Below are 10,784 nucleotides of genomic sequence, written 5' to 3'. Positions count from 1 at the left end.
ACAGGGATTTTGGTTTCGGAAACCTACAGCTAATAATATGTTTTATAATTGTTTCGTAACTTATATGCTTTGGGGTTTCCATTGCCGAAACATTGAAGAAAACCTATTTTTCTAGGTGTTTGATATTTTTTGTATCAGTGGAATCCTACGGTATTATTATAAGGGCTTATACTAAATGTCTATCTAATTTAAACTAGTAAGAAAAAAATTCTAACCTAAAAATTGTTGATTCAAAATCAACTAAACTATATTTCGAGTACAACTAGTTATCTAAAAGCTACAGAAATTAATAAGATATTAGAATTCATCATTTCCATACATACATTCATACATACACTTTTCAAAACGAAGGAAAAATTTTGTAAAAAAAAATCGCTTTTTTGTATAAAAATTCGGTAATTTCAAATGAACAATGAAACTGGCTTTTTATATTATATTTTAACATAAGTTATCCATAATGATTGATATGATTCTTTTATATCAATCCATCGAAAAGATTTATAGAAATATTGTTTATATAAATTAAAAGGAAAAAATGTACTTAAGTTACTTTCATATTTTGGTAGTTAATTAAAAAGTTTTGTTTAGTAAATTAATAAAATAAATATGCATAAAATCTCGTCAAGTCGTAAGGAGCGTCGGTGACTCAGGGGTCAAGCACTTGACTTGCAATCTGCAGGTCCTGGGTTCGAATCCCGCCATGTACCAATGTGTTTTTCCGATTTACATATGTACATTTATCCGACGTTCTTACGGTGAAGGAAAACATCGCGATGCTGCACATATCTAAGAAGAAATTCAAAAGATATGTGTGAAGTCAACAAAACCGCACTTGGCCAGCGTGGTTGACTATGGCCTAATCACCCTTAACTTAGGGTAGGCTCCGAGCCCCTCGGTGGGGACTTATAGTGAGCTGATCATGTATTATATAAAATCTCTAAGGTAACAAAAAATCAGTTATTTTTACACATTCATACATCATATTAAAATAATTAAAAAAACTAACCTAAGTTCTAAACATAATTCATGAGATCTTGTGACAATATCGAAAAACGCACTTTAGATTTTGTGATTTAATTTTTAAAATAATATTTTTTAATCTTTTCTGCATCTTAGTTTTTATTTTTTTTTTCAATTAATATTTGGCTGAATGGCATTAAAACCTTTGCCATTTAAGAAAATTAATGTCAAACTGACATGTTTAAAAATGACAACCTTTCTTTTAATAAAAAACACTTACTAAAAATCTTAATTATTCTATTTTAATAAACTATAGAAAACCTGAGACTTGAATAACCTATTTTCTATAGTCAAAACCTAACCTATAAATGCATAATCTGGTATCAATTTAATGTACAAAATACATTTTTTTCCATATTAATTAAAATTGGGAAAATGGCACCAAAATGAGGGTTATTTTAAAGTTATTTCACAACTTTCTTGTGGTAATTTTTAATATGTCACGACAAGCGAAGGAACGATGAGCTGATTTCGCTAAAATGGCGAAATATATATCTGAAATATTTGAATAAGGTTGCAGCTTCGTGGCCTATAATAGACAGGGAAGGGGATATACACAAAAATTTCGTTCCCCATTTACACATTTTCTCTTATGTCAAATTCACTTCTTTATCCTTCCTTTATAAAAGGGTGGACAGGGGAAGAGTACTAGAATTTTGTCTACGGGATTTTATTTTAGGTTATCTTAATGTTTCTTATGATTATATTATTTTCACAACAAGTTGTGAAATTACTTATAAGTTTTAGTATCGAATGCCGACAGAAAGTAAAAAATAATATTTTTAACGTATATTTAACAGTTTATTTACTACAGTGCTCGAGGCAAAGGCAACTGTATTCAGCCTCTAATCGAATAATCGGTCAACTGTTCTTCGATTTTTTTAATCGATTTAATATCGATATTCGATACTGAAACATAAAAATTACACTAAAATTATTCTACAAATTTCGATTGTATCGGGACGTGCAGTTTATAATACCGGACGAAAAGAAAAACTAAATCTAACGCTTAAAAACTAGAATACATCAGTCTTAAATACTAAAAAATCCTATGTACATCAATGGCAGTATCGTTTTAGCTTATGTTTTTCGCTTATATACTAACTTAAAATATCTTATCTCTCTATCCTACACATCTATACGACTATTATACGGTATTCACAAAAAAAAAATTGCCAAATTCTAAATTCAAATTTCCATTTGACACTTGTAGCTGTCATCTGTCACTAGTAATGTCAAAGTGAGTGTCAAACTGACTTGGCATTCGATGTCTTAGAATTAAACCTAATTTAATACTAAATGCAATAAATACGCTGTAAATGCATCAAAATGACTAAATTTCTAAATGCTATAGTCTTCCAATAACTTTATCTTAGTCTATATAGCCTTGAGTATCCAATGAAAAGAAAAACGGCACCAAAAGAATGTTTGGTTATTTTTTTAAATTTCCTTTATCTAGTGGAGCGTTGCTGACAACTTTTATTTGTTAGATTTTTTATTCAACGTCATTTTTCCCGCCTTTTTCTGACATTTGACATTTTTTTACAACATAAAGCACAGACAAAATACATCAAAAGATACAGTCTTAAGCATTTAAAACACTATAAATAGAATAAAAAATAAATAGCATCCAAAATACATGTAAAAACACATTTAGCAATTTTAAAAAATTAAATAAACACCAAAAAAAATCTCAAACATGGCAAAGCTATATACAATAGATAATAAATATCAACCTTCAAAGATCTTCAAAGCAATTAAATTGGCACGTAGGGAACAAGAAAATATCAATATTCAGCGTGCCAACTCAATTGATTCGTTCTAGTAGCAACCATCTGAGTTGGCACGTACGGTATAAGAGTTCACGTAAGCCCCACGTGCCAACTCACTTACTTCTAGAAGTAAAATGACTTCTTTGTTCTTTATTCTTCTACTTCTGTCTGTGAGTGTTGAGATGCGTTCTCTGCGGTTATTTCCTTCAAAATATTACCAACTTCCTCACAAATTTCTGTAAATTGTGGGCGATCGGTGGGCGAATGACTCCAACAGCGTTTCTAAAAAGGTAAAATAATTTTAGAAGTTTCTATAATTCATATCTTAATAATATTATAATTGCGAAAGTTAAAATGGATGGATTGATGGATGGTTTGTTAGAAGGTATCTGAAGAACGGTTGCACGGATCATGCTTAAATTTGGTACAGACGTAGAACATAGTCTGGAAGAACATATAGGCTATTTATTATGTTTTTTTTTTAATTCCGGACGGATGGAATCGCGGGCGACAGCTTTTATTATTATAAAAAAATAAAAAGGTTGATACTAATTTACAATTTTTATTTTACAAGAAGTTTCCATTAAAATAATACATAACAAATAGTATGTATGTAATTAAGGAATCTTGTATGGATGGAGGGATGTTTGTTTGAAAGTACCTCCGGAACAGCTCAACGGATTTTGATGAAATTTGGAATACATATAGAACATAATCTGGAAGAACACATAGACTACTATTTAATTTTTTTTTAATTCCATACAGACGAAGTCGCAGGAGACAGCTAGCAATAGAATATACATAAAGATAATCAAAGATTAAAAGCACAGACTAGATATTAAGTATTAAACTGTGTTTGATTTATAAAATATTAATTTTGATACTTACAAGTAATGTAGCCAGTTTGTCCGGCATAGCGGGCGGGGTCAGCCATTCCTGTTTGCCTGACTTCAGTCTCTCCAGTACTGAGTTGTCATTCAATTTGGCAAATGGCAACTCGGCTTTTGTGTAAATCTGTAAAAATTAATTGTTTTAAATAGATATATTAATTAATTTTTTTGTTGTTGGGAAGTTACACTATCCCCACGTGTTATACCATGACCTTACAGAAGACACGTCTCAAGTCTGATCAGTGTGCGTCCCGGAGACCTAATTTAGTCCTCTTTTCCTTCGCACCCTTTTTCTTATAACGAAAGGATGGGAAGTGAAAGTGGACTTTCCGGATGTGAGGATGCATGGAAAAGGAATATATTTTCTTTCTGTGCATCCTTTCCTCCGTCGATTAAAGGTAGACAACGCATATGCAATTGCGTATGTCTATGGGCAACGGTCACTTCGCTATTTCAGCGATTTCAGGTGACCGCTTGCTCGTTTGCCATCTTATATAATAATAAAAATAATATGTATTGAAAAAGCGAAATTAACCGGTAGACATTTCCGCATCGCTTTCGGTTCGATTTCGTTTCGCTTTCGCGAAACTGTGTAAAGTTTAAATCATAGTATAATACCTCCCAAACAGTTGCAGCGAACATGTAGACATCAGATTTAGTGGAATAGTCTCCTTCAAGCACAGCCTCCGAAGGCAGCCATCTCAGTGGTATGACCTGGTGATACATTATTTTACTTATGAACACTGTACGTATATACATTAATATAAAGTGACAAGAGTTGTTTGTTTGTTTATTAACTCTGTAACTACTTAACTGAAATATTCTTTTACTGTTGGGAAGCTACACTATCCCTGAATACTATATTACTTATAATATTACTAGCTATCGCTCGCGACTCTGTCCGCGCGGAATTGAACATAATTACTAGTCTATGTGTTCTTTCAGACTATGTTCTATATTTATACCAAATATCATCGAGTTGTGGAGATACCTTCAAACAAACATCCATCTATATTCTATACATTCGCATTTATAATATTAGTAACATAAATGCGAATGTTTAAATGGATGGATGTTTGAAGGTATCTCCATAACAGCTGTATGGATCTCGATGATATTTGGTATACATATAGAACATAATCTGGAAGAACACATAGACTACTATTTTATTTTAATTTTGGACAGACGGAATCAGGTGCAAAAACTAGTAATATATATATTATTGTAGATATAGTTGTGAGGATGTACCTGGTCATGCAGCTTGAAGTACTCGTGCGAGTGTGGGCCGCGTGTGAGTGCGGGGTACGACAGCTTCAGTTGCAGCTGGGATGTTATCATGCAGTTCCGCGCCGCTATGTCTCTGAAAATATCATATCAAACAAAGATTTAACCCCTAATTTTGTTAAGTTAAATACCCTTGGTTCTTCAACAATGGGTTTGATATATATAATTAGAATTATTTGTCGCGAATGACGTGCTTTCGTTACAAAGTCCAACGTCAGAATGATTAGTGAGGGGACATAAACGTCGACATTTTAGTAAGGCTAGTTGCGTCAGTACACCGGCATAGTGTCGGATTATCTTCCTAACAGTATTTAGGGGGTCAGTGTTCCCAAGTTTCGTAAGGTACTGTCCTCTGCGGGGTAGTGACCAATGGGGCTTTTTGGGGGTCGACATATTAAGTGATGCGGGTCGTTGGGGGTCGATGAACTACGGCTAATGGCCATTGTGGGTTTTTGGGAGTCGATGAATCACAGCTTACAACCCTTAAGAGTTTTTAGGCGTCGCTATTTCGCGCTATTACCAGTGGTAGCTTTTGGGGGTCGATGATTTATGGAATTAGATATAGCATCGACCCCCAAAGATCAAAAGGTCATTAGACCAGGGATGGTTTTTAGGGGGTCGATATTCTACGGCTAAAGTCCAGAAGGCTTTGGGGGTTTTTTGTATGATGCGAAGCTTACCTGTGCGTGATGCGCTTGGCAGCGAGTCGCGCGGCAGCCGAGGCAAGGTGCGCGGCGAGCAGCGCGGCGTGGTGCGGTCCGAGTTGTTCCGCGCGCCGTTCACTGCGCGGTACATACGCGGGTCCGACGCGTGCGCAGTACTCCGCGTCCTCTTCTTCAGAACGGGTCGCGATTAGGAAGCTTTTCAGATCACCCTGGATAGGTTATATAATGTGTGATCACTTTGTTTATTAGACAATTTTATAAACTTAATTTCTAGAAATAAATAAGGCATTGATGGAACTGAATTTTAAATGTTTTTTTTATGAATTATAAGCAGATATTTAGTTTATTCACTAATATTTCTTGAACCATTCCAACTAAGCTCTAGGCTTGTGATACGGTTTGCAATAGTCGGATAGTCTGATTCGAACTTTGGATCACATGATCGGAAATCCGTGCCCTTAGCCATTAGGCTATTGGCGCATTTAATCTGAATTAGAATTCTACTGAAAAAAAAATTATAAGAGATTTCTTTTTTAATATTTTGATTATAATTTTTAATAACTCAAGTAACAATAGGTTCTCGATAAGGTCTCACCCAGTCAGTATGTTCGAGCAGCATGTAGTGAGGGTCCGCGTCATTGCACAGACCGATCAGTCGCACGACATTTTCATGTCGCACGCGACTGAACATGTCCAACTGGCGACGGAATTCTGCTAATTGCACCTTAAATAGTAGAAAATAACTTTGAACGAATACACATTTTGACCGCCATTGACTCCGTTAGAGGTTAATATTTATTTTATATGACGAAATAACTAAAAATGTCTAAAATCTAACTAATATTATAAATGCGATTTTTTTGGATGGATGGATGTTTTTTTGAAGGTATCTCTGAAACGGCTACATATAATGTAAGCTTACGGTATACAAACCTCATCTTTGGTGGTCAGAACTTTGACAAGCACAGGTTTTATCTGCGGCTCAGATTCCCCTTCCTCTTTGGTGCGCAGTTTGCGCACTTGTACCATATCTATCTTAGCCATTAACACATCTCCAAATTCACCGCGACCTGACAAATAACATTATAAATAGTACGACAAATTTATCTGACCCGGTGGATATAGGGTTACACCCGTTCAGTTTTTACTGAACAGTCAAGCTATACAGTAAAAACTGTGCTGTTAAAATCGAAAGTAGGCTTGAGTGAAACTAAATCATATGTAATTCATTTGTTTCCCCCTAGCAGTTAAAAGATCCTTGTTAGATTGTATCTTGTTATGTCTTGTCATATGTTATATGGACCCCCTAGAGGGTCTATAGGAGTCTACATCATCATCAGCTCACTATTCGTCTCCACTGAGGGGCTCGAAGCCTACCCTGACTTAGGGGTGACTAGGCCATAATTAACTTGGTTAGCGGTTGGTGGACTTCACACGTATCTTTTGAATTTCTTCTCAGATATGTGCAGGTTGCATCACGATGTTTTCCTTCACCATAAGAACGTCGGATAAATGTACATATGTAAATCAAAAATTGAAAAACATATTGGTACATGGCGGGATTCGAACCCAGGACCTCCAGATCACAAGTCAAGAGCCTAAACCCCTGAGCCACCGGCACTGTGAAGACTACAGGGTGTTATAAAATCCACAAGTTTGAGAAGCAATGTAACAACAGGGGGTCATAGTTAGTAAAAAAAATGATGAGTCTAAGAGAAAAAACTTTGAGAATCGCTGATTTACATGACACTTACCCAATGTGATTTCTTCAGTCAGCAATGTCCTTGGTATTGACAAATGTTCGTATTGTCCGGACTTTTTAGAAGCTTTCGATATACCGGACACTTCGGAATTATCCGCACCTATAAAATAATATAGAATATACACATGAATTAATATTTTTAAAGAAAACCATTTTTTTTTCAACTTGAAAGAATTTTTAACAATCAGATATTATCTAAAAAAAATGTATACAAAGAGTATGCATGTGCTTTGTCAAATAGAGATCTCTAATCATTAGCTATCGCTTTTTACGTTTTGGGGGTAACTTACCACTATCTCTATCTATAGGCAAAAGTCTTCCATTCTGCACAGCAGCTCCATTTTGATTCTTTTTATCTTCTTCTCCCTCTTCTACTAACTTCTCTCGTCCTTCTTGCATTTCTAACTCCATTTTCTCTCCTGTAACGTAAAAAATTTAGTAAGTAAAACTATTTAACGACCCCCCAAAAATCAGCTTCTTTTCCAAACGTTATTTTATATTATGGCTATAAAAAGATATTAAACAAGTACATAATAAAGAACAGAAAAGGACCCCTTTTTTTTCAGAGGGGAATGCTTTATGCATACTCCGCGCCCCGGGGGGGACGCGGTAGTTATGTGGGATTCTCCTCCATAGCGGAGGCATACCCACTAAACCCCTCTGTTCCTCCAACGCATCGGGACGGGACCACGGGCACGCTTTCGCTCTCGTCCGCGGCCCCGTCTGCAGAAAAGGACCCCCTAAAATTTCGGGACCCCCTAACACTTTGAATACCACAGTCTTAACGAGTTTAAGTCTTAGGGTACCTCTCTGTCTTCTCTGCAGTCTTCGTCTTCTGCAATAGACCATTAATGCGAGGACCAGTAACATGTATGCTCCAGCTACAGATATTGACACCAGAACTGCCTTGCCTGCTACTCCAGTTGACTCTGATGGTGGTAATTCACCTTCTGAAAAGAAAAACCGATAGTAGCTTAATGACCCAATACTTAATGCAAACACGTAACGTCTCTGAGTTTAAAGTCTAGATGTGGATTTACCTGGATGTACGATCAAGACCAGTTCCTTTCGGTCTAGACCGGCAGCACTGCCCGCAGTGCATCCGTATCTGTCCGAGTCTTGTTCCACCGTGTCCCGGATTAGTAGAGAGCCATTCTTTAGAAGAAGCAACCTGAAAGATAAAAAAAACTTTAGTATATGTTGCTTCAAATATTTTGCCGGCTTAAGGTCATCTCCCCGCTATCCTGTTTTTGTACGGCGACTCGTACTATGTTCCGAGTCGCTAATATATTTGAAAAATACTATAGCAAGCTTCAGAAAAACAAGTGCTAATCCTTTAGTAATAAGAGAAATCTTACTAATAATATAAATGCGAATGTTTAGATGGATATCCCCACGGCTGAACGGATCTCGATGAAATTTGTCATACATATGGAACATAGTCTGGAGGAACACATTGGCTACTAATTATGTTTATTTTGAAATCCGCGCGGAAGAAGTCGCGGGAGACAACTAGTATATTAGAATAAAAGGAACAAATACCTTGAAAATGAAGCGTTTACTCCACCTTCTTCGTCAACATCATTTTCTGCAAAACAAAAGAAAAAAAAATAGTTTTCGTTCTATTTTTGAATCATTGTCTTAATTCATGGTTTTCAGCGGACACGTGTCTTTGGTGGCTCTGCCTTGGCTTTCCAGACACGTGCCTTTGATATCCAGCCATGTATGAATGCACTAGCGACGTTCAACTTACGTTGTCTATTAAGCACGGTTAAGTTGCGGTCCCAGTGTATAGTGGGGGGCGGATCTCCGGACGCCCGGCAGTCCAGCCGGATTGTTTGTCCGACGGACACGTGTCTCTGCTGTCCGGCTTCCGGTTCTATTACACGCGGTGATACTGGAACATAGTGATAAGTCTAAAGTTTAGATGACAAATCTACCTTTTAGACCTGTAGTTAGGAACCAATTAACGACTATGCGGCAATTATAATGGTTTTCGTAAGAATCTATCCATTGACCCTTTGCAAAGGGTAGAATGATCGAGCGAGATAGACAATGTAAAGGCGTCCTGTTTCACCAAAAGTGAGAGAGATAGATAGCTACATCTAAACTTCAAATTTTTACTCACCAACAACATCCAGAGTAATCTTAGCGGTGATGGAATGATCCCCATCAGTCGCTCTGCAGGTGTACTGTCCGGAATGACGACGTGACGCGTCCGTCACCAGCAGAGTACCGTTCTGTGACGTCATACCTTCGGGTAACTGGTCCTGTTCGTTCTGCGAAACATATTGTCATTATTATCAAAATTTTTGATAAAACAGAGCTAGCTTTATTGTTTTTTTTAGTAGAGAAGGGGCCAAGGAAGACTCGCTTCTTGAAGGTCCGTAAGTCGTATTGGTTTGGAAATACCGCTGAGGACAGACTGTTCCACAACGCGGCTGTACGAAGCAAGAAATGGCGTGAGAATCGTACCATTGTGGAATGCCAGACATCGAGTTGTGTAGATGGAACCTGGCGGTCTATCTTTTCATGAAGATTTTGTACGGATGTTTAGGTAATTGAAATTTATGGTAGTAATGTTAACATACCAAAAACCATTGCACAGTGGGTGCTACGCCACCGGCGACTTTGCAGTGCACCTTCCCCGAGGAGTTCAGTCCGAGCTTGCGGTTATAGGGCTCCGGATCGAAACGAAGCGCGCCATCTACAGGAACAAACAAAAAATTGCAAAACTTATGCGTTAAGTAAGTTAAGAACAGATATATGATGTTGCACTAGTTTATATGGAATTTAAAATGGGTATATTTATTTTCTTCTTTCAATAGCCTAATGGTTAAGTGTACGGATTTCCAATCAAACGGTCGGGGTTTCGAATCCCGATATTAGAATATTGTCTTTAACCATGTACTAGCACAAGCATAGAGCTTAATTGGAATGGTACAAGAAATATTAGTGAATTAACAAAAATCTGCTAATATAAAAAAGGCAAAAGAAATATACCATTGGCAGCTCGATGTCTTCGGCCAGGTCTATGAGCTTTAATTCTATGCGCTGAATGATGTCCAACATCTGAATAAAAGTTAAAAAAAATTAACACACGCAGACCACAAACATTTAAATTAAAACTCTAGCTTGGTTTTTACACTGCTTAAGTAAAGAGATCAACACAGAACCTATTTTATGTAATCCGGCATTAATTTGGCACATCGGTTAGAAGAATCCCCTTTTGCCCTACGTGCTATCTTATCTGGATCTAATATTGTTTGAACTACATTCTTTAAATTGCAATAGTTCATTTACTCGCTTACATGCATTTGCCCAGTTTCTTTTTCTGGAATTCAAGTGTCATTAAGTAACCATTAAACCATAATTATTGTGTTTAAAGTCA

General features: G+C 36.6%; 1 protein-coding gene across 1 annotated transcript in view; it reads right to left on the bottom strand.

Moving 5' to 3' along the window:
- Positions 1-2,677: 2,677 nt before the first annotated feature.
- LOC106125824 (tyrosine-protein kinase-like otk) overlaps positions 2,678-10,784 on the bottom strand; it is a 34,401-nt gene continuing 26,294 nt past the window's right edge. The window contains exons 3-18 of the mRNA XM_013323214.1: positions 10,397-10,465; positions 9,985-10,100; positions 9,522-9,672; positions 9,147-9,290; positions 8,936-8,981; positions 8,434-8,564; positions 8,200-8,343; positions 7,684-7,812; positions 7,386-7,493; positions 6,565-6,701; positions 6,227-6,355; positions 5,647-5,840; positions 4,931-5,042; positions 4,301-4,396; positions 3,681-3,806; positions 2,678-3,074 (exon numbers count right to left, since the gene is read on the bottom strand). Of these exons, the coding sequence (XP_013178668.1) occupies positions 2,943-3,074; positions 3,681-3,806; positions 4,301-4,396; positions 4,931-5,042; positions 5,647-5,840; positions 6,227-6,355; positions 6,565-6,701; positions 7,386-7,493; positions 7,684-7,812; positions 8,200-8,343; positions 8,434-8,564; positions 8,936-8,981; positions 9,147-9,290; positions 9,522-9,672; positions 9,985-10,100; positions 10,397-10,465 (1,964 nt within the window). The 3' untranslated portion in view covers positions 2,678-2,942. The remainder of the gene's footprint in view (positions 3,075-3,680; positions 3,807-4,300; positions 4,397-4,930; positions 5,043-5,646; positions 5,841-6,226; positions 6,356-6,564; positions 6,702-7,385; positions 7,494-7,683; positions 7,813-8,199; positions 8,344-8,433; positions 8,565-8,935; positions 8,982-9,146; positions 9,291-9,521; positions 9,673-9,984; positions 10,101-10,396; positions 10,466-10,784) is intronic.

Source organism: Papilio xuthus, unplaced genomic scaffold (genome assembly GCF_000836235.2).
Source record: "Papilio xuthus unplaced genomic scaffold, Pxut_1.1 DF825783.1, whole genome shotgun sequence".
NCBI classification, from domain to species: Eukaryota; Metazoa; Arthropoda; class Insecta; order Lepidoptera; family Papilionidae; genus Papilio; species Papilio xuthus.
The sequence above is the reverse complement of the archived record's forward strand: the minus strand, read 5'-3'. Positions and strand labels throughout refer to the sequence as shown.